The sequence below is a fragment of the Pyxicephalus adspersus genome, chromosome 2 (genome assembly GCF_032062135.1).
Source record: "Pyxicephalus adspersus chromosome 2, UCB_Pads_2.0, whole genome shotgun sequence".
Taxonomy (NCBI): domain Eukaryota; kingdom Metazoa; phylum Chordata; class Amphibia; order Anura; family Pyxicephalidae; genus Pyxicephalus; species Pyxicephalus adspersus.
The window spans coordinates 19,079,177-19,103,382 of NC_092859.1; the positions used below are offsets into that span (position 1 = coordinate 19,079,177).

At 40.0% G+C, this 24,206-nt stretch overlaps 1 protein-coding gene across 2 annotated transcripts; it reads right to left on the reverse strand.

Annotated features, from left to right (window-relative positions):
* Window positions 1-432: 432 nt before the first annotated feature.
* On the reverse strand, window positions 433-19,119 carry AP3M2 (adaptor related protein complex 3 subunit mu 2). 2 transcript variants are annotated; one of them, XM_072399803.1, is made up of 9 exons: window positions 19,004-19,119; window positions 11,888-12,213; window positions 10,635-10,806; window positions 9,053-9,190; window positions 8,076-8,161; window positions 6,311-6,444; window positions 4,292-4,499; window positions 4,059-4,203; window positions 433-2,378 (listed from the first exon to the last, which is right to left on the reverse strand). In XM_072399803.1, exons 2-9 carry the CDS (start codon window positions 12,158-12,160, stop codon window positions 2,278-2,280), a joined length of 1,257 nt encoding a protein of 418 aa, XP_072255904.1. In that variant the 5' UTR covers window positions 12,161-12,213; window positions 19,004-19,119; the 3' UTR covers window positions 433-2,277. The 2 variants fall into 2 exon arrangements, with proteins under 2 accessions (XP_072255904.1, XP_072255903.1); XM_072399802.1 differs by having other exon boundaries at window positions 18,953-19,111.
* Window positions 19,120-24,206: the final 5,087 nt, after the last annotated feature.

Below are 24,206 nucleotides of genomic sequence, written 5' to 3' on the forward strand. Positions count from 1 at the left end.
TTTGTGATGTACAAAAAAATGACTTTTTGTGAGTGCACTGCACCACAACGCATGTGTACTACAAAGTGAATGCACTGGGGATAAATTCAAAAATCATGGTAGGGTGCATGGGGGAGTTCAGTGCAGGGGCGTACATCCACTTGTTGCAGGGAATTCTTGTTACAAATGTCTCTCCCATATCCAGTCCTCCAAAAAAGAGTTTGTTGAGGGAGCTTATGGTACTTCTAAGTCTATTACATTATCCAGCCATGTAAATTAATATCCATCCAATGGTAAAGGAGATCTCTGCAGGACTGCAGGGTTCAGGAATAAAACGGGATCCATGCAAGTAACAAGAAACTTTTCTACAGTTAAGGTCAAATGATTAGTGCTTGAGAAAAAAAAAATTGCCCCCATATGTGGGTGTGACAAATCTTAGCAATAAGGAATGGGTTTTAGACAATTCTCTTTTATTGCAATACATCACAGTCTATGGCTATCACCCAAACATAAATTATTTTATTGAATCATTGGGATAGTTTACAAAAGAATTACATTACTTTCAGTATTCTTTTATCACAGGAAAATAAAAAGTTCGATATGATTTTAGCAAGGACATGTCCTACTTGCCAGTTTCTCCATTGGCATCTCCTTCACCTTCAGGATTTCATTCACTGGATTAGCTGCTCTGTAACATTGCATGCGGGGTAATACCGACGTAAAGCCAGTACAGGTGCTCAACGATTGTCACCCAAAATGATTGTGAGCGATGCACAGACTGTTATGTTCTATGGATCAGGAACAAGAAAGAGATGCCTCCTGCATCCTGCCCATTTTTAAACAATTGTTGTCCTTAGTGGTCCCTATTTAGTGAACAGGCACAACATTGAGCCACCAGCAAGGCAGATCACTTAATGATGTAAATTTTCACTCAAAAAAAAAATTATCTTTTTTGGGAATGGATATCTGTAAGAGTTGTACAGGCCATGTAAAGCCTTGGGTTTATGTTTATAGAATCAGTTTTATGTCAGTTTAAGTTTTTTCTGAGATCATCAGAATTTATTGACCTCTTTTGCTTTAAACATGTTTTGTATATCGGAATGCAAACAAAAGCACATTGATGCATGCTCAACGCAGAGAGGGCTCATGTGCAGCACATGTATTGGTGCACAGGGTTATGATTTATGGTTATTTGTACCCCAAACACCTTAGCAATGCACTTGTAACCCGTGGCCAAGCATTTGCTACATTTGTCTGCAATTTGATGCATTTGGAATTTAAATGAATACGCTGCTGAACGAGGCTCACTGTGACCTAAACTTTGTCCTGGTATTATCGAAAAAGTTTTACTAAATGCATGTGCATTAATAAAATGTATTGCTTCCCTGTAATGTAAATGAGCCCTAAGTCCCCTAATAAGGTGGGGTCTACTTACTACTCCCCTTTACCCCTATTGTTTGCTGTAGGCAGAAAAAAACATTTACTTATAGCAAACATAAAGCCAAAAAGTTTCTGAAATATAAGCAGTGCACTAATAAGAAACATTACTCTATGTATAAAACAATTCATTAACATTGCCAATTCTGTTAAAGATTAACAATTATCCCTATTGGTTACTATCATTAACAAGAAATGTTCTTCTTGGCATACTTTTCAAACATAGGCATATTCGTGTTTTGTGTCCTTTGTTTTCCTTAGATCTCATAGAATTATTAGAAATGTCTAGCCTGATATTATATTTGATTGACAAGAAGAGACAAAAACTGAAGCACATTTGGAATGAAGACAGTGGAATGTACAATTGGTGTAGATTGGATCAATCCATCAATGCCGCTATAGCATACAATGAACATAATACATTTGCTTTGTTCCGGTATTACCCACCATGCATGTGCCATTTTCCCATGACCTTCAGTAGTCAGGTATAGTAGTCATACACTGGGCCACCACATTCACTCTATTACACCCATGCAGTATACAGACTTTTCATCAGAGTGCACTGCCTACAGGCCAGGTTTCAGGATATCCTCGTCTGCTTAGTAGTCATTAAGAGATTACAATAAACATTAACCTGGTAGTGTCTGATCCATAATAAATCTATACACACACAAGCCATCCGTTCACACCACTTTGGCCCCATCTTGCCATAAAACAAGACATGGTATCTACTTATCTAGAAACACACACAGCAGGTCACATCTTCTGCACACTCCACTTATTTACAATGCAGCATGAGCACCGGAGATGGCTGCATACTCCACAGGCCTTAGGGGATGTCCCTTGAATAACAGCGCCCCCTTATGTTCTGACTTGGAACTTGCCAGCCTTGGTCATGTATTTGATTCCTTTGAAGGGTTTGTACTTCTCTCCATACATGTCCAGCCTGTTCACCTTCAGACCTGCAGGAGGGGAGAAAAAGCATTACAATGATATAACACAACTTTGCAGCAACATGGATGGAACTGCAAGCCACAGCTTGGCTTAAAAGCAGAGAAAAAGACAAGGGATGCCTACTTTTGGTTAATGGCAAGGTCATTGGGATATTATTTTTTTATGTTTTTATTATGTCTAGCCAGGTGATATCATGCTTGTGATTTCTGGATGAGTAACAAAGATCTACTGAAAAAAAAGAACAAGGAGTGATTTTTGCATTGGCCTTTAGGAGAGAAACTGATTGCTTAAGCCCAACACGTCCAGCTGGTTCTTACAATGGACTCACTTGTGCTCCTTGATCAGCCCTGTGGGCAATAATCACTAGCTGGCTTTCACCTTCTCCCCCCATAATAAAATAATGAACACTATGGATACACTGATGTTTTTGGAAACAGTTCACACTAAACAGGACTCTATACCTTAATTTTAAATAAAGTGGAAATAAATAAAATGGAATTTGTGAATTTACTTTAGAAAGCAATCACAGAATTAATAATCCTCCACGCATACAAACTACACTGTGGGCTTGTGTCTGCAGTAGGAAGCCAAGCCAAATATTTATCTTTAATATTTACTGGAAGCTAAATAAGAGGGAGCCTATAGGATCAATGTCTTACAATAACTTTCCATAATTATCAAGAAGAACAAGGAGACATCCAACTACAAGGTCAATATATCCATGCCACGGGGAATCAGCTTTTACTGGAAATGATCGCCGTTACCACTGAACACTGGTTTACCACTACAGGCTAGCAGGGCTTACTTTATTACATCAGTGTTGCCTGTAATGCAGCCTTTCTCAACTTTACACCCCTGAGGAACCCCTAAAATATTTTCTGGTTTTGGGAAACCGCTGCTAAACAAAATTTATTGAGGGTAGGTTGGAGAAAAATAATGATTGAAATTGGTGTCCAGTGGAAAGAATGTCTTCCTTACAATGGTGGATAGAATAACACTTTTATATACAACTAAACCATCATTAGAGCCATGGCTCTACCAAGAGGTGTTGGCTCCAGACCTATGGAGGCATCACCAATCAGCCACAGTTCAGGGAACGCCTAGCAAACCTTGGAGGAACCCTGGGGATCTAAAGAACCTTGGTTGTGAATGGCTGCAGTAGTGGGTGAATGAAGCTTAACATCTGACCAGGCTTTCCTTGTCCTTGAACCCCCAATATGATTTATTGGGCAGGCTAGTTGAAATGAGGATGCACTAGTCTGTCAATGAATATCCCAAGGGATCATAGGGCATACATTCGACCCTCCTCTCTGTGTCCAGCACTGCCATGTATATCAATCTCATCACAGATATAAAAACCCAAGTTTTCTGGCCATTCAATAAATACATTTAAAAAGTAAAAATGGATAGTGCTTGATCTCATAATTCATCTTTTTATGAAAGGTCTTTCTCAATATAGTGGCAGAATAATGATATGTATATAAAAATATACACGCAGCCAATAGCAATAACTAGAGAATCCAAAGGCAAAAGTAGCCACAGCAAAGTATGTGACTTCTCTGGGACCCAGCATGAGAACCTATCTAGCTCCCATCATAATCTATCTTCTCCAGTCTTGGAGATCTTTATTAATTCAGGCCCATAGAGTTATACCCTTGTAAGTGTTAATACTAACTGTACCAACCTACCTGAGATAGCCAGCTGCTGGATCTTAAAATGAAGGTTCAGCGTTGGATTTTCATCCGGCTTTGAGCATCCGGCTTGGAGAATCATGGTTCCTTTTAAACTTGGTAGTTTTTGAGGATTAATTTTCCCTACATCCCATGACAACAGCTGTGGAAGTGAATGATAAAATGTGTAATGAGCTTATGTATATGCTGCAAAGATATGCAGAAGTATTGATACGGCACTGTGGACACACCTTGGTCACTGGATCAAAGACATACGTCCCCTGGGATGGGGTGAGCGTCATATTCAGGACTCCCTTTGGCATCTGTCCGGTAAGGGTCACCCCCTCCACGGTTTTACCCATGCTCTGCTTAGGTCCCAGAGTCACCTCGAATCGCCCAGAGCTGCTGCCTTCCCGAAAACTGATTGCATGCTTTACATAGACTGGAATGGCCACCAAGCTGCAAAAAAACACTAAGTAAGAACAAATTTGCATAAAGTAGCACAATTCTAGTATAAATGCATCAGTACTGTATAGATAATGCAATAGGATTACAACACTCCTGTCATGAGCAATATATAGAGGGGCTATCAGATGGGGTTTACTGGTCTGCTTATCTGTTCTACCTTAGTCGTTTAAGCATTGTAATCAGTGAATTAAAATTACAGCCCGGTAACTTTCATTTTCAGATAAAGGTCAATAATGGACCCATAGGTCCTTTAAGTGGCCCTTACACTTAGCAAATTCTGCATAATACCCCATGAAACAAGTAACCCTGCAATAAGGTAGCCTGTCATGCCCCCTGCTGGTCAACAATATAGCAGCATCTTCACTTTCAAGGGTCCAATCTTAGCCAACTGGGGAGTTATGTGAACGCTGTTTTGCCTTTTTTTTTACACTCATTACCAAGCATTGTGTTAGGGCAGCCAGATGAAATTATTGGATTAGGATGCCAAAAGAGTCAAATAACTGGGCATACCACTATGCATGAAATTACACCAAATTCACCAACCTATATAATGTGCATTAATATAAGAATAACATCTCTATTCAGTCACACTCCAGTGACATGATACTAAGCTGTGTAAGGTTAAGCTATTGAGAATATCCAACCTGTATATTCACATGGCTCATCACCTGATCTTCCCAAAAACAGAACATTACCAGCAGCATGGGGCAATAAACTTAGAACTGAAAACCAAATAAAAGCCCTAATTGGATCTTTTTAAGAGATTTCTGCTGGTTTTGCTTCTTGGATCAGAAGTAAATGGAGATATTGCCAGTGGTTCACAGGGAGCAAATACAGGTAGCCCCAGGCATACATACGAGATAGGGACTGGAGGTTTGTTCTTAAGTTGAATTTGTATGTAAGTCAGAACAGGTACATTATTTTAATAGGTGCAATTAGGACAGATGTCTCAACATAATTTTAGGCATCGTGGTGTCAGTTACTGTATAAATTCCTCACTGTGAGTTAATCACAAACAAAGCAAAAAAACGTTATGAAGCCTAGACATTCATTAACTTCTGGAGTAAGCTGTGCTTTGATATGCAAAAAGAAACAACTGCAGAGTTTGTCTTGGTCATTAAAGAGTTACAAGAGGCAGCAGAAAGAGATCACCTCCCTAAGATCACCCACACCCCAGTTGTGTTTAGCAAAAGATTTCTTCTGCAAGTCATGCAAACCGTCCCCTCCCCCCCTTCAAGCCTCCGTCTTGCACACGAGGGAGCAGGGAAGCCCTGTTCCTATCTAGGAGGCGTCCATATGTCGGATGTCTTTAACCCGGGGACTACCTGTATGGGGGTTAAAATGGAGCAAAGAGGTTTTAACTCTTACCCAAGTTATTCAAAACTAAAAAAAAAGTTTTTGATATGCATACTCTATTTATCTTCCTACTCTTAAACTCTGAACCTTTGCTTAGCTACATCCAAACAGATGACCTTCTGCAAGGAGACCTTGACCCATCTGAACTGAACAATCACTTGAGCTATTAAGCCAACCTAAAGTATTACCTCCCAGTCCTGAAAGTACATTGCTATTACATTAATTTCTCTTACAGGGATCTAAAAAGCATTATAAAGCAATTAAATTTCTTTTAAAATTGTGAACTCCTTCACCACACTTGTTTAGGACCTCACAAATGATTTCTTGAAGTTAATGTATATGGGGAGTATGAATAATACTTAAAAAAATAATTCTCAGTGTTTTAGGAAATGTGCTGCAGTCTTCTATAACATTCCCTATGACCCCACATAACTCCCCTTTCTTACTTCTGTGCACTGACGTGGTAGGACAGCAGGCGGAAGTTACCATCTGGGGGGATAAAAGACAGAATTCGCTCTGATTCCCATCGCTTAAAACGTACACAGGGGTGAAAGCTGACATCATCCAGGAGGCGAGGATTCTGGAAAATGAGATAAAGACAACTTTACGTAGAGAATTCAAGGCATATCATTAGATCATTCATATTATCATTGCAGTTATCTGTAATAATGGTGAATTGATGGTGATATTGTTCATCTGTTATTGGGTACACAGTTTTAGTGAATCTTATTCGCAGGTTTACGAAGGAATTAAAATAACATTGATATTAAAGGGTAATTCTAGACATGTGACATCTCCTAGTGGAATGGGGAGGGTTTTGAAGGTCCCAAATTCAAGAGAGCAGCGATATGTCCAAGGTTCAAATCTCACCCAGGACACTATCTGCATGGAGTTTGCAGGTTCTCCCCATATTTGCAAGGATTTCCTCCAGGTACTCGAATATTCCAAAAACATGCAGTTATAATAATTGTCTTCCCCCCCAAACATTGACCTTAGACTGCAATAAAGACATATGACTATGGTAGAGACATTAGATTGTGAGCTCCTTTGAGGGACAGCTAGTGACATAACTATGGACTTTGTACAGCGCTGTGTAATATGTTGGTGCTATATAAATACTGTGTAAGAATATTAATACTTGACGAATCCTAATCTGAGTTCTATGTACCTCAATGTACCCAGCTTCTCAAATGGGCTGTAGGTGGGTCTGCTTCCTAAATCCTGGACTATATAACCTTTTGGAGCTCCCCGCATGTATCATGGATGGGTTTTCTTCCTAAACCCTGGACAGTGTAACTTCATAGAGCTCTTCATATGGGCTTCCTAAATCATTGACTATATATTGGGGCTCCCCACATGCCATGGATGGGTCAGCTTCCTAAATCCTGGGCTGTTTAATTCCAGTGGAGCTCCCACATGTGTCATGGATGGGTCTTCGTCCAAAATCTTGTGTAACTTCATGGAGTTCCCAGCTTATGTCATGGATGGGTCTGCTTTCTAAATCCTATACTTCTCATATGGGCTGTAGGTGGGTCGGCATTCCAAATTATGGACTGTGTAATTTCATGGGGTTCCCCACATGTGTCATGGATGGGTCTGCCTACTTGAGTTGTGGGTGGGTCGGCTTCCTAAATCCTGGATTGTACAAATGCACTGAGATCCCAACATGTGTCATAGATGGGTCAGCATCCTGAATACGGTACTATCAAACTTCACAGAACTACTCACATATGTTGTGGGTGTGACTGTTCCAAATTCACATTCTATACAATTTCCTAGTGCTTCTTACAGGCTGACGAAGGGAAATAATTTCCTAAAACATGTAACTTGACCCTTTGGGAGTGGATTGAGTTATGATCTCCAGTACCAGACTTTTTACTTAACTTCTTTTCTGTACAGAACCAAAAGAGTTGGCATTCACTATGACAGCATTCCCAGCTGTTGGATACACCAGGGACAAGAGATGTATAGAAACCAGTCAAACATTTTTGCATTGGTTGCTAAGCTTTGTGACTGCATTCTTGTTTTTATCATAATACTGTATTCATTACATTCTTTTTGGCTGCATTGCTGCCCCATTTTATTTCAACCTGTGTGGGACATGACAGTCTTAAATATTGAGAGTATTGGGATGGTAAGTTCGGACTGCTATATATTGTGGTCTAATGACACTTCAGCCTGGAATATTTGTAAAACATACTTATGACATACCATGAAGGATAAGGTTAGATCCGGCATCCCGCTTAGTTTTACACAAGCATCTATCACACCCTGGATCTCAGCCGTCACTGTGCAGCCTGCAATATAGAAGGGGCAGTTAGCATGGCTCATACTATAAACCCATAATAGACAAACACTACCTCTAATTTACCAAAACCTTGTGCTGGTAGCCAAATTCAATGACAGTACTAAACAAGGACTAGCTGCTTATCTGCCCAAACTTTGAACAGATGCAACCAAACAGTCATTTTACAGAGAGCAGACAACTTTTTATGCATATCAGCTGTCTACATGAAACTTGGAGGGATCTGCTGGCCTCTCCTGCAAAAGCTGGTTAGCTATATCTCATTATGTTCTGGTTAAGTAACTCAGAAAGCAGTTGAGCCATTGATTGATCATGGCACAACAAGTAATATTTTGAACACTATACAAAGAAAAATACATTTCTGATTTTTTGAGGACTTACTCCAAACAATGTCTCATTCTGAAAGTCAGTATTTGCATAGTTACCCCCCATCTGGAGCCACCCAGGCCTGGTAGTGGTAGGAGGAGGTTTGCATCCCCCTTTTCCCCATACTTGCAAATCCAGGTTTTTCTGAAACCTCAGGAGATTTTCTAAGATAGTAAAGGCTGGATGTTAAAGTTAATGTCAGATGAGCCAATTTGAGATGCAGGTTTATTTGAACTGAGCAGATTGGATGCTACTCAAATACTTCTATGTGCAGAGCTTCAGTGGCGTGTTGTATGGGTCCAGGCGTTAGTACAGAGGTTGCATTAGAGCTCCTGCATTGTGAAGAACACATCTTTTAATAGTTTAGTCTGGTCAATTTCAGGCAATTTGACCATATCATTAGGATCCCAGCATCCAATGTCATCTTTTTACTAACTCCTAGCAATTCCTATAATGGTCACTTGCCCTATGTATGCCCACTATAACCTTAATAAATCATTATGTATTAACCATCGACCTGATTTGTCAATGATGGCATCTATCTCTTCTATGACATCAAAGTAAGCCTCATTGTTGGTATATTTGACTCCTGTCCTCCTCCATGGAACCACCGAGAGTTGGCCTGTTGGGAGCTGGTCACCCACATTCGAGCTACCTGTAACCAAATGCAAAAAAAAAAGAACACAAAGATTACAATCAAATAATTTTTTAGAATATTCATTTATAGAGGAAATGGCAATATATACTGGTCAGGTCATAGACAGCAGTAAAGTCTTGATGGTGAAAACCTAATCCCACTGAAACATAGCAATCATTATAGCTGGAGCCCCTTAAAGTGTAACTTATTTGTTAGTTTTGGATAGATTGAAGAAGTTTTAATAAATCCAGCAAGGTTTTACTGAAATCAGAGACTTAAGCTACGTACACACTTCCAATTATTATCATTGGTAAACGAACGACGAACGATCCTGCACGATATCGGCGAACGATCGTATAGCACCGATCCTGTACATGCAGATAACGACACGATCGTTCGCAGATATTGTACACACAATAGATGCGATCGTTTGAACGATACAGGAAGTGACGTGCACCACAGGAAGTGAACGAACGTTCGTTCATCACGCATGCTCAGACCATGGACGATCAATGAACGACCGTACACACGATAGATGGTAAACGATCGTCGTCCAATCCGATCCGCCGGTCCGGTCGTTCATTTCCAGCGACTATTCTCGTTCGTCGGCGTCGTTGGTTACTTTTTTTACAAACGATTTTTGACCAATCGATCGTTTGTCGTTCGTTCGTCGTTCATTTCCAACGATAAAAATTGGAAGTGTGTACGCAGCTTTAGTTGGAGAGATTCTTTTTTTCCGCCCTTTTTGAAGGTTGTCCAACTAGGACAGAAAATGGGAAGAACTCTCCAACAGAATTTCAGAGACAAGGTAAGTAGGGGGCATTTTATATTGTCCATTTTCCTATTGCAGATTTTTCTTATTATCATTTGGTAAAAGCTTGTCATAAAAACTGGAAGTAAGAATGGAGACCCAGATAGCAATAAAACGTTATAGGGGTTCTAATCTTTTCTCATTTTTTGCAAAACTAGAAATAATGGAGGTAATTACACCAAGGAGAATATCTGGATGGGACACAGAACAAAGACCATTTAAATGGCTGGTTGTATGAAATTATCTTAATGTTTATTTTAAGAGTCTATGAACTTCACACAGGAACGAGATAGAGCTCAGCCAGTTATCTATACCAGCTTGTTCATACATTTCAATAAAGAATTGATCCCTTGACCTATTTGTCCAATCGAGGAATTAAGTGTGGAAACAGAAGTTACTATGTTTCTGAGGAAGCGGACTATGTTCCGAGAAACGTGTTGAACTGTTATAAACCTTTCTGTAACAACCACAGATTGATTATTGAAGCATGTAAATGTTTTTATATTTGTATCTGTTTAGTAAATATTTGTATGAACAAGAGATACATATTGGACTGTGAATGAATATATGCCAAAGGTTATTGAACCCGTTGTAAAAAAATGTCTAAAAAAAAAGTATATTTTAGGTCAAGGTAAAGCCAAATCCTGTTACCTGTAATTGTGTTCACCACACTGCGGAGTATAGTGGGAGGTTTAATAAGTTCCTTCAGTATATTTGATTCAGTGGCAAGAGGGAATCCATTATCCAGCATCTCCTCAAGTACTTCATAGACAACCACCACATTTTCTTTGATGACAGCTTCTGAACACGAACCAAAGTAATCCTAACACAATGAAATAAAAGATACAGTTTAATGGCAAGACAGGTTGAGTAATTCAAACCACGGCTTGGCTATAGGTAGGTTGATTCCAAATACCGATCACAGCTGATCTACATAATTTTCCTAAACCCAAGAAAAGTAAAATAATCTTACTGCCTGTGGCAACAACTACCAGTCAACAGTTAACATTCTCTATTCTACACTAATAGAATAGTAAATGATAAACGTAATGGGTAACGTACACAGCTAGAAATAGTTAGTCACATCCGGTTGGACTTGTCCTTGTTAAAGACGTTTTGAAGTTTTACGAGCAACTTCATCAGTTCAGATAAAGTGGCTTGTAAAGCTTCAAAACAATCTTCAACATTGCAAGAACAAGTTTAATTAAATGTGACTAACCACTAGTTATATGGCGACCTGGATAAATAAAGAAGCTTCACATACATATTGGTAACATACTTTCAACCAATTCTTCTCCAGATAGGTTTAGGTCTTTTATGCTGCATGTGTGTCATCTGTACAACAAAGGCAGAAGATGAAGATCTGTATTCTTATTAAATAAAGGGTGTTAGATGTTTCTTTTCTCCAGATCTGGGTTGTAGAAAATCTGTGTATGTCACCAAAAACCCTACACCATGAAATGGTTCATACTTACACTATGGATCTATACACTACACGTATCAAAACACACTATTAACAACTTCGAAACAAAAAGTATACAATATTTTTATCCCACACCTTAGTAGATGTTCTGTGAGGGACCATTGTTGAAAGAAGGTTTAAAGAGACCCTATCACCAACTTAAAATATTCCTTGAACTTAATAGGAAATCTGACCACTCAAAAAGTGTCAATTCTCCAGCACAGCCACAGTTACCACTCCTTCCGTCACATTAAAGTCTTTTATGTCCCTGACTTTTCTACATAACATTTTATGTTGAACATGTTGGGCTGCCAACATCAGCTCCAAGATGGTGACGCCCAGCAGAAGTCCCAAACTTTCTTTTTTGCTGCGGTCTGCACAATGATATCTGATAAGTAGAAATCTACAGATATAAAAGATGACTGTGATTGTAAAGTCCCACCTGGAATGTGTCCACCACTCGGTGAAGAAATTCAATAGCAAACAACGGAGGCACCTCAGTCTGTATGACAGCCACAAAAAATATGGAGTGCCTGTAAACACTCAGCAGGTAATGATGGGGAGTTTGGATGATGGGCGGCACATTCTCTGGATCGGACGCCCTTTCTTGTGCCTCAAAAAAGTAGTCACAAACAGATCGGGACACCACACTTTTCCAGTGTTTCTCCAAGAAGATGTCCCCAGAAGGGTTGATAAGGAATAGGCTGTGGATCATGGCTGGTGGTGCAGTCCAGATGAAAGAAATGTATGATCTTCTTGGAGCTTGCTCTAGAAAAAAACAAAATACCATTTTAACTTTGCGTTCTATAAACCATTACCACACTGTTATTGGCCACAGTCCATCAATGATATGGCGAGACTACTGTGATGGCACATGGCTACACTGGGAGCTCTTTTGCTTTATTTGCTAGGGAGCAAGCAAGTCTACAAGCAACCAAACTCAAAAGGAATGACATACATAACAGCAGTAATATGCCTGGACCCTTTGAGCATCCTCAGAGCTGGCCAATCACAGTTATGCCTCTGTAACCCCAACACCGGGGAACCCTCTACAGCCCATTGCTGGTCCTCCTAAACTGAAAAGTTTAATTTGCCTTCAACCATCACATTGTTAAAATTGTTAAATAAAACCATTCTCTTTTCTTTGCAAATATATATATATATATAATATATATATATATATACACACATAACACACAATACGCCTTGATGAGTGGATACTTGTCTAGAGGAATAAGTGTTCCTGAAAGGTTGAATTTGCACTGCCTAAGGTCATGCCTGTAAATAAAGGTTTTTAACAATTGCATTAAATAAAATTAAAAAAGTGAAGGGTCAAATGTAGTCAGGTAGCATAATAAAGGAAATGAGATGGATTCTGGTTTTCTGTAACTTCTAATGCACAGAGTAAAGATCAGTGTTCAGTAAAATCAGAGTATGCAATATTAGTACAAGTAAGGAGTTAGTACAACTTTTTATCCATTTGGATAAGTAAGAATCTCTTCTTTTGTTCATGTATAACCAAGTAAGACAGACGAGAAGGCTGGAGATCAACATTAATCATTGCATTACTATCTTGTGGCTATGTTGTTGGTACTATAAAACATTTTATATTATTTACACGTTCAATGCTTTTAATTGATGCAGAATATAAAAAAAAATGTAAACATAGAATTTGCTTTCAAAGGCTTCTACAATAATTCTTATATAAACATCCTGGAGAGGTTTCCATGTACACGTTCCAAAATGTTCACTCACTTCACGGACGATAAGATCTCAGTGCACAGTGTTGTGATAGATTGCAGCTTTACTGATAACAGTGTACAGCGCTGTGGTTACCAATGATAGAAGCAGAATGTTTGGAGATAAAGGGATCATTGACCAATTTAAAAAATGAAAACCAAAGATCCTAAAACAAGTTAGATTTCTTCATTAGGCGTGGCTGAAAAATGGTTACATAATGTGTTTCGAAATATTATGTTAGCCAATAAAGAGTATCAGTTGAACTCTAAACTTTCTTATGTTTTTCAGCATATCTTTCAAATAAGATCATAAATGGGCAAGGCCATCCTCCTATAATAAAGGCCATGTGTCTGGGAAGTGAGATGTTTTAGAAAACATTTAGCAAAGTTTAAACTAGTGTTTTTTGGTTTACAATAGCAGTAAAAATGGTTAACATTGGACCTATTGGATCTAGTCATTATTCTTTATTTTACAGGAGGAAGGTGGTTCAATTCTGCCGCTTCTGCCACCTCCATTGACTTGCCCCTTGCAAATTCTTAAAAATGCTTGCACAACATGTTTTTACAAGAGATTACAATACAGAAAAAGTGAGACTGGATCACTCTTCCTGGCTTTTGCAGCCACTCTCAAAAGCCTGCACAGGTGTCTGCAAATATCTGGAAAACCAAGCAGTTACTGCCCATCACTCCTCCCGGGCACGTAGTGTTGTAGAGAAGATGCACAGGGGGTGTAAATGCCACTAGTTTGAACATTGCCTTTAATTTTCATTACAAAAAGCACATGGACTGCTGCAGGTTACCACCATCAACCAGTCCTCGGTTGCCCTAGGCATTTTGTTGTAATGTGTATCTGGGTTGTCTGGCTCTTGATCCACTTCCATAATCTTTAACTTCTTCAGCTAAAAGCTACTGAACATTCCTTGATGCCCAGGAGTTAAAATAGACACCCGGTATCGGTTAACAAATGTCCATATGAACATAGCCTAAAGGCCTATTAAGCCATTTAGAGTATTTCTACTGCAACCTTTTACCGTTTTCTTTTTGACTTTTTCATCTTAGCATCAAATAATGTAATGAAATCTTTGCAAAGTGAGAGTAATTGCCCTTTGATGCCACAACGGATGTCTCTTTACCTGTACTGGTGACATTTATATTATTTTGGTGGTCACAAAGACAAATAGAAAGGGTCAATTTCCCCAGTGAGGACACAAGGTGGATTATAAAGGAGGATCCAATTGATCAGCCAATTTGGGCTCGCTGGATGATTAGGACCCATAGTGGAACTAATTATTGGCACAGCAGCAAGGGATAAAAGGAACATTTCATTCATTGTTCCAATTGGGATTAAAGATATGGTGGTGTCGCAGTTTACTGCCTAGGCAGAGTTTCCCAGAATTATTTGTACAGTGAAGCTGCACATCAGGGTATTCTTGAAGTGCGAGCTTTCAATTATATCTACCTAGTTTATGATGATCTGATATTTTCCAGGTCAGAATAAGCATTGTCTACAGTTCACCATTTACTGGATCTATGGGGTAGACCTTTCTGTGTTGTATGACAGGTCCTCTAATTCCTAAAATAAAGCTCAGTGTGGAAGCCACATCCTACCAATAAAATAGTTTTACAGATTTGTAATGAGTTCCCTGGTGTTTGACTGGTCAACATACAGCTGGCAGTGCCCGGCCCGCAAGATAAATAAATGAAAAAGGTCACAGTCAGCTGTTTATATCTAAGCATTCTGTACTTTTCTTTGGGTTCTAAGAGGAAGATATAGAACGCCTGTCAGGTTTTATTTTTGTAACCTGTGACCCCATTAGGGAGAATTGCTATTGTCTCCTGTCCTGGTAGAAAATGAGAAAAAATCTTCCCAATTGGGGGCACAGATGTTGCTTGGCTGATCCAATCATTGGATGGAAGCCCATTGTTAAGGTGGGCAGTGGGCAGCATTCCCATTGGCTGGTGGTTGCAAGGGATGGCTCATGATAAGGCAACCTCCAGCCAATGAGAATGTTACTCACTGTGTACATTAACAACTGGCTCCTTGCCGGTGTTTACTTGCCACCATCTTTGTGGTTTGGAGTTTCTTAGTAACACCTTTGAAATCTGCATAGAAAAGTGTAAGAAATATGGAAACTCCATTACTTTATTACAGGACTTTAATCGCGAAAGAAGTAGCAGGCTGCTATTGCTGACCACATTTTTCTTTCCCCAATTCTCATGCTGGTTTTTAGCCTTAGTGCTTTCTGAGTCACTGACCTTCCATAAGGCAGCTCTGACCCCATTGACTAAATACCTGTCCTGGATTAGTGGATCGCTAATTAATGGAGACAAAAATCAGTATGGCTGCCAGAAAACCATTTATTCAGAAGGAGGTTGACGATGCTGACCATGTCACACTTACTGTCATTTCACCAGCAGACAACTCAGCTATAGCATGGCAGAAACCAAGGTGGTGTTGCTCCATATTTGATGCTGGAAACCCCCATGCCATTGAGGAAGTGATGCTGTGGGAACATGTATGTAGTTCCCCTAGTGATCATTTCACTGAGCTCATGGATCATAGATATACCATAGGCTTCAGGCACCAAATTCCATTAATGACAGGTTACCTTTAAACTTAATTCACACAGTTCTATATACATGTGAATTGGCACAGCTGGTCATGCATCATAATTCATGTTTTGCTTCATGAAAACAACAAATGTGAATAGACCCTGGGGGCCGGAACACATCTTTCCAATTATTGGTAAATCATGCAATGCCTCACGTTAATGAACATTACGTGTTTTGATTAAATAGTACGCCATTCTTTCTAATGGCATGCCAAGTGTTAAGGTCATGCAACTCCTATGTACTGTGTTGAACTGCACCACAACGAATGGTAGCATACTACTATAAGTTGTGGTGGACTGCCCTTGAAAAAAATATGCATGTTATTATTATTATTGTTATTATTATTATTATTATTATTATTATTATTAATAATAATAAACAGGATTTATATAGCGGCAACATATTATGCAGAGCTGTACATTAAATAGTGGTTGCAAGTGACAGTGGCACAGGAGGAGAGCACCCTGCTCAGAAGAGCTTACAATCTAGGAGGTGGGAGAAGTAACATACAATAGGAGGGGGGATATAGAATGGTGGGAGGTAGTGAGGGTTGCTGTTTTAAACAAGCAGAAAGTAGGAGCACGCTGAATAGGATGAGACCATTCCAGAGAGTGGGGGCAGCTTATGTTGTAGACCCTTCCTGTAGGCTGTAAGCCCAATCAAAATGAATGAGCAGCCTTAAAGTTAATGCCTGTGCTTTAACGCTAACTCATTACTGTGAATTAAATGATAAGTCTACCCTTTTACAATGGCCACCAGTTGCTCTAAAAGTCTTAAGATCAGCATATCCATTGGAGGAAGATATAGAACGCCTGTCAGGTTTTATTTTTGTAACCTGTGACCCCATTAGGGAGAATTGCTATTGTCTCCTGTCCTGGTAGAAAATGAGAAAAAATCTTCCCAATTGGGGGCACAGATGTTGCTTGGCTGATCCAATCATTGGATGGAAGCCCATTGTTAAGGTGGGCAGTGGGCAGCATTCCCATTGGCTGGTGGTTGCAAGGGATGGCTCATGATAAGGCAACCTCCAGCCAATGAGAATGTTACTCACTGTGTACATTAACAACTGGCTCCTTGCCGGTGTTTACTTGCCACCATCTTTGTGGTTTGGAGTTTCTTAGTAACACCTTTGAAATCTGCATAGAAAAGTGTAAGAAATATGGAAACTCCATTACTTTATTACAGGACTTTAATCGCGAAAGAAGTAGCAGGCTGCTATTGCTGACCACATTTTTCTTTCCCCAATTCTCATGCTGGTTTTTAGCCTTAGTGCTTTCTGAGTCACTGACCTTCCATAAGGCAGCTCTGACCCCATTGACTAAATACCTGTCCTGGATTAGTGGATCGCTAATTAATGGAGACAAAAATCAGTATGGCTGCCAGAAAACCATTTATTCAGAAGGAGGTTGACGATGCTGACCATGTCACACTTACTGTCATTTCACCAGCAGACAACTCAGCTATAGCATGGCAGAAACCAAGGTGGTGTTGCTCCATATTTGATGCTGGAAACCCCCATGCCATTGAGGAAGTGATGCTGTGGGAACATGTATGTAGTTCCCCTAGTGATCATTTCACTGAGCTCATGGATCATAAATATACCATAGGCTTCAGGCACCAAATTCCATTAATGACAGGTTACCTTTAAACTTAATTCACACAGTTCCATATACATGTGAATTGGCACAGCTGGTCATGCATCACAATTCATGTTTTGCTTCATGAAAACAACAAATGTGAATAGACCCTGGGGGCCGGAACACATCTTTCCAATTATTGGTAAATCATGCAATGCCTCACGTTAATGAACATTATGTGTTTTGATGAAATAGTACGCCATTCTTTTTAATGGCATGCCAAGTGTTAAGGTCATGCAACTCCTATGTACTGTGTTGAACTGCACCACAACGAATGGTAGCATACTACTATAAGTTGTGGTGGACTGCCCTTGAAAAAAATATGCATGTTATTATTATTATTGTTATTATTATTATTATTATTATTAATAATAAACAGGATTTATATAGCGGCAACATATTATGCAGAGCTGTACATTAAATAGTGGTTGCAAGTGACAGTGGCACAGGAGGAGAGCACCCTGCTCAGAAGAGCTTACAATCTAGGAGGTGGGAGAAGTAACATACAATAGGAGGGGGGATATAGAATGGTGGGAGGTAGTGAGGGTTGCTGTTTTAAACGAGCAGAAAGTAGGAGCAAGCTGAATAGGACGAGACCATTCCAGAGAGTGGGGGCAGCTTATGTTGTAGACCCTTCCTGTAGGCTGTAAGCCCAATCAAAATGAATGAGCAACCTTAAAGTTAATGCCTGTGCTTTAACGCTAACTCATTACTGTGAATTAAATGATAAGTCTACCCTTTTACAATGGCCACCAGTTGCTCTAAAAGTCTTAAGATCAGCATATCCATTGCTTTGAACTGATGTTGGCAGGAGCAACCTCTGCAATGCTACCTATGCTTTAGGCCGGGTGGGAAGAATTGTAGGCGAGTGGCATCCCCTGTATTGTGACTCAACTCTCCAGTAACCACCCAAAAACAGCCGTGTGGTTGCTAAAAAGTACCGGGGGGTGCGCCCAGCTAAAAGGGGCTGGGGAGAACACTGTACCTGTATTTTCCAACCTGTTTACGGTGTATATCTTTCTTTTTGATTGTAAGCTCTTTAGGGCAGAGTCCTCTCCTCCTCCTGCATCATTGTTTGTATCCACCAGTCATTAGCAACCTTATTCATTGTACATTGCTGCATAATATGTTGGAGCTTGATAAATACAGTTTATTAATGATAAAAGCCATGGATAACACTACCACCTTCATAATAGATCTTCCCATCATCATACCTTTCTGCTTTCATATACAAAATTTCACCAGCATCACAAGAATCCTAAAATGTATTACCATACGTATGGACTTCCTGCAACAATGACCAGGTCAAGCAATGGAACAAAATGGCCTATACACCATAATCCATAGGTTGGATATCCAACGCTGGATGAGCATAAATAACAGAGCACATGACTACAAACATGCAGTGGCAGCTTGTACAGAACAGGGGACATATTGTATGCAAGCACAGCACATTACATACATCAGATCTTGCAATGCACTGTGCTGAGCGCTGCATTATAAGCGAAGGTCACTTACCTATCTGTAATGATGTGGATGTTTTCTATGGAGGATAATAAAGGCTGTTACCTTACACAGGAGTTCCCTGCACACAGGGATACAATGTCACACTCATACAGCTCCTTCCTCTGTATCATATGATGCTTCCTCCCCTCTCTCAGCTGACTCCCTCCTCCCTGCACCAGCTGCTGCTTCCTCCATTGTGCACAGGGGGAGGAACCATTATCAGGTCTGTTCCTCTGCTGTATAATAAATTATTCCTCCCATGGCCTACGCATGCTTCCTCTCATGCAAAGACACCCATGGGCCAGCTTGTACATGGTTCTTATACATAGGTGCATCCCCTGTGCTATAGTGTATAATAAAATCTATCTACCGGCTTTGGATTTATTGTACTTTGCACGGCTGGTCCCCTAGTTCAGCGGTCGCCAACCTTTCGGACATCACGGACCACTAAATTCATAATTTTAAATCCCGCCGACCTTTAATATGAATTTTTTTATAAAAAGATAAATACATTTGTCAAAATAATGATCTTCCTAATGGTGCTGACAAAGACTGTGGCGGCTCTGATTCATTGATCAGCTCACGGTTATGTGAAGTATTACTATTGTTACTATTATCATTAATTGTATTATCTTTGGTATTACTAAAGGAATGCAAAATATTTGTTTGCTTTTTCTTACTCATTACGGGTTGATTTAATTCCAATCTAAGACCAAACAAAAAAAGATAGTTATCAAAGTCAAACTATTTGACGCCATTAAATATAACAGGTAAAGAAAATACACAGCTAAGGTACTACTACATACTTACCTAAAAGAGCATGTGAGAAATAAACAAATAAAATAGGACAATGGGATGAGAATCGGTATTGGCGGAGCGGGGTGACTGTTGTAATGATGGAAACAATACTGAAGCGTACGGCACAGTAACGGTCGCCTCATACAACTTAATACTACACTGACGTCACGCTGCGCCTCCCTTGTTTTCCCATCACTAGTACAGTTTTTGCAAATAATGTCCAATAATGTCCAAATTTTCTGTGGACCAAAAAATTATTTCCACTGGTTGGCGACCACTGCCTTAGTTCAATCATGGGGTCATACAATGGTGAGCATATTGTGATTGTATTGCCCAAAGAGAACTTAAAAGGTTGCCTTATTCCTGAGCCTGCCACTAATGTATAAAAAGTAAATCCCTATCTGATCAACATGATCCCTAATATCTTATATAGGTGACTTAATATAAGCACATAATAACTGGTGATCATCACTAGGCAGTTACTGTTAAGGGGTGACAATGGTTTGGATCTGTTTCCCAATTGTTCTCAGCGTTGTCACATGTTCTCACAAGGGAGACTATATGTGGTATATAATAATACTTATTATGCAGGCATAGTTCACCATTGTCACCATCAGGAAGCCTACCCTGAAAACTGCCATGCAGCCATCTATGCAGTGCATGTAGACATGAAGTAGTGGCTAGAAGTTTGCAATAATCAGTGCTAATCTGAAAGTGAGAATACACAACAGTATTTAAAAAAAATGCCATTGATGATATTACCATATTGTATTTATATAGCACCGACATACTATGCAGTAGTATAAAGAATCACTAATTGTGTCACAGTGACTCAGAGGAGCTCACAATCTAATGTCCCTACCATTGTCATAAACTATTACCACAGCCTAAGGCAAACATGGGAGAAACAAATTGCTTACCAGTATGTTTTTAGGAGGAATTCAGAGTGCCCGGAGGAAACATGGGGAACACATATTAACTTCATTCACTCCAGGTTCAAACCTGGGTCCCGAGTGCTGCAAAAGCAAGAGGCTTGGACAATTTTAAGAAATGGACTGCCGAAAAGGTAAGTATATAGAGATAAAACAGTTCTGACAGGTCTTCTTTAATGATATTTCAAGTACTGAACTGGAAGTATTATGTATGAATTCCAATTGCTGAAGTCAGGTACATCCAGGTCACCAGTGTTTATAGAATGCAGTCAGTAATTATAGGCTGAATATTCCATCTGATATCACACGTACTGAATCACCGTTGGGTCCTGTTGGGTCAGAGAAAGGCGCTAACACAGGGTGGGGGCCTCAGGTATAGGACACTTTTGAATGTGATGAATGCTGAAGAGGCTTTCCGAAATTGCAGCACTGGGACTAGGAGAAATGGTCCGACCCTGGAGGTGAGTATTTGCTGTCTTCTGCAGAGGAGTAAGAATTTTACTCTTACTGGACCTGACCCAGTGCTTTTAAGTAGTTAGAACAAATGTACTCTGGTTTCTGATGACAATAAAGGTCCATCTGTAATTATGAAGCCTTAGCTGGGTCCGAAGCTTCTAGGGTTCACCATCTGAGCAGGGCTACTAAACATATACATGATTGCTTAGAACAGGGGTCAGAAAACTTTTTAGGCTACCAGGCCATTTCAGGAGGTCAAGAAGGCCCATAGGCCCGACTCTCCCCCACCAGGAATGCCCCTGAAGGGAAATCCCTCTCTTCTGCAATGCATACAGTCGCAGTAAATAGGAAAGGGAGGCATAACAAGGAGGCTAAAAAGCTGCATGCTTCTCCAGAGCCGCGGTTCGCCAACCGGGATTAGGTTGAACGACCTGGGGGCGTTAGGCCGGAACGCAGTACTGGCTAGGCCGTATCTGGCCTAAAGACCAGAGTTTGCTGACCTCTGGCTTAGAACAAGAATGGGACATGTTCCTATTGCCATTGTTTGCCTAATTGTTAACTAAAGAGTTCTGTACAGGTGTTGAAATCTGGAACGTTATTCTTGAAGTTTAGGTGAAAGGATCGTTTTGGGGCGCAATTAAACTTTAATAATATAACTATGGATCAGGTGTCTGAACAATGAATGTATTCCTGCCCCGAAGAAGTGTTTCTTCTTCTAAATCGAAACCATATCAATGGATTAGATGTTTTATAAACCCTGAGGGTACAACTGCTCAAAGAGGTGCTTGGCCTTCTTGGTGTTGTTTAGCCTAACCTTGGACAGAAATCTGAATTATGTGGCTAGGATGTAGTGTTGCACAAATAGGTCAGGTCCCTTGGTAAAATGATAGCTTTCATGTTGACTGGTGCCATTGTTAAAACAGGTAATTTGTACTTTCAAAGTGCTCTGGGTATCCTTAATTGTGTAATAATGTTTATTGGATATTATATAAAATTATATACTGCTACCTAAGGCTTTGGGAGCTTTCGTTAAAGTGGAACTAAACTGAAAAGGGCCTAAAACAAAAAAAATACACCTACCTTCATTTCTGTAGAGCAGTCCGATCCATCCAGAGGTTTCTTCCATCGGGTCCACCTGGCATCCGTCCCTGAGCCAGTGCGCCGGGTGCCGCCATTTTCGCCTCTTCTTCCTGTTCTTCTTCCTATGTTACCTGACCCAGGCGCCGGATTAGGTGACGTAGGTTGGAAAAAAAACTTGCGGAATTTGATTAAGCCTCTCGGGATGCATGACGTAGGTATCCTGGGAGACTTTGCGCTCCCATTCATTCTCGATTGGCTAGGCGATTAAAAAAAGAAGGGTGTTGCACCTAAGTAAAAATTTTCATTCCTTTTTTTTTTTAACATAAAAGGGTTGTCTACTCTTATGTAAAGTGAAATTTCTGGGTTTAGGTAGCACTTTATTTTTGTTGTTGATTTTATCTATTGTTAATGATTCTTGTTGGGAATTGGGAAGATGTTAGTATTTCCAATGTTCTTAACACTATTTCCCTCGTTCTCTATTTTTTGCTTGTTGCCCCATATTGTTCCTCATTGTATGATGTACTAATGTTTGTCTGTTTTCCAATATTGTTCACTTCGATGTATCACTCTCCCTTTGGCTTTCTTCCCCCCCCCCCCCCCCACCCCCCCCCCCCTCCCCGGCTTTCCCTCTCTGAAAAACCCTAAATAAAAAATGTTTAAAAAACAGTTGGTTTGGTAAGTGAGTGAGAAATCCTTGTTACAAAAAGATCCTCTACTTAAAAAGCAGGTCAACTTTTCGGGCCCAATCCCTCTTGCCAAGTCAACTACTCCTATTAGTTTAAAAAAGTATCCCAAGAAATTAGAACCATAGTACAACTTTACCATTCTATAGAAAAAAAAGGGGTAACCAGCAGTAGGGTGCCTCTAATCAAATGCACTTTTGCTCATCAGCAAGTGTGCCCACCTTCATAAATACAGAGGTTTGGGCAGTTTGCTGGTCTGGAGCATTAACGTGTGTGTTAACATAATGCCAAGGAAAAAGAATATCAGTAATGATCTTGGATAAACTAATGTTAATGCTCATCAATCTGGAAAGGGTTATAAGGCCATTTCCAAACAGGTCCGTTATTCTACAGTGAGAAATATTACTCACAAGTGGAAAACATTCAAGATAATTACCAATCTTGCTAAGAGTAGACATCCCGGCTAAATCACCCCAAGGTTAGACCATGCAAATTGCAAAAAAGAACTACATCTTGCACTCTACAGGCCTCAGCATGGTAAATGTTGGATTTTAGAGCCATACAATTAGAAAACTACAGAATAAGGAAGAATTGTTTTGCAGGGCTGCCAATAGGAAGCGTTTTTCTATAAAGAACATTCTTTCTATAAAACCAACACGCTTGGGTTTGCAGGTTGCACCTGAACAAACTACAAGACTTCTGGAACAATGTTCTTTTGACAGACAAGATCAAAGCTTGTTTTACAGCCATAGGACCTGGGTACCTTGCAGTCATTGATTCGCCAATGAACTCTTCTTCATACCCCGGGACAAATGTGAGGCCATCTGTGTGACAGCTAAAGCTTGACCAAAACTGGGACCATGCAACAGGACAAAGATTCTAAACACAGCTGCATATATACAACGGATTAATACAAGAATCAAGGTGTTGCAGTGGGCCAGTCAAAGTCCAATCCTCAGCCTCAACAAAATGCTGTGGTGGGATCTTAGGGTGGCTGTGCATAAACAAATGCCTGAAAACCTGAAGTAATGTTGTAAAGAAGAGTGGGCCAAAATTCCTCCACAGCAATGGGTCTGATTTATTAAAGCTCTCCAAGGCTGGGGAGGATACACTTTCATCAGGGAACTTGGGTGATCCAGAAAATCTGGAATGGATCTGGTCCAGGATTCAAAACATTTGCTAGTAATAAAAGTTTCCTGGATCTCCCAGGTTGACTGATGAAAATGTATCCTCTCCAGCCTTGGAGAGCTTTAATAAATCAGGAGACTGATAACGTCATAGAGGTAATACTGCAAAAGGAAATTCTACTGGCTATTG

Excerpts from the sequence above, each read along its gene's own strand:
- AP3M2 (XM_072399803.1), bottom strand. The coding sequence starts at position 12,160 with ATGATCCACAGCCTATTCCTTATCAACCCTTCTGGGGACATCTTCTTG. Across the intron at positions 9,191-10,634 it reads TGTGGTGAACACAATTACAG|GTAGCTCGAATGTGGGTGAC; the intron begins GTAACAGGATTT and ends ATTTGGTTACAG. Across the intron at positions 2,379-4,058 it reads CCAGCAGCTGGCTATCTCAG|GTCTGAAGGTGAACAGGCTG; the intron begins GTAGGTTGGTAC and ends CCCCTCCTGCAG.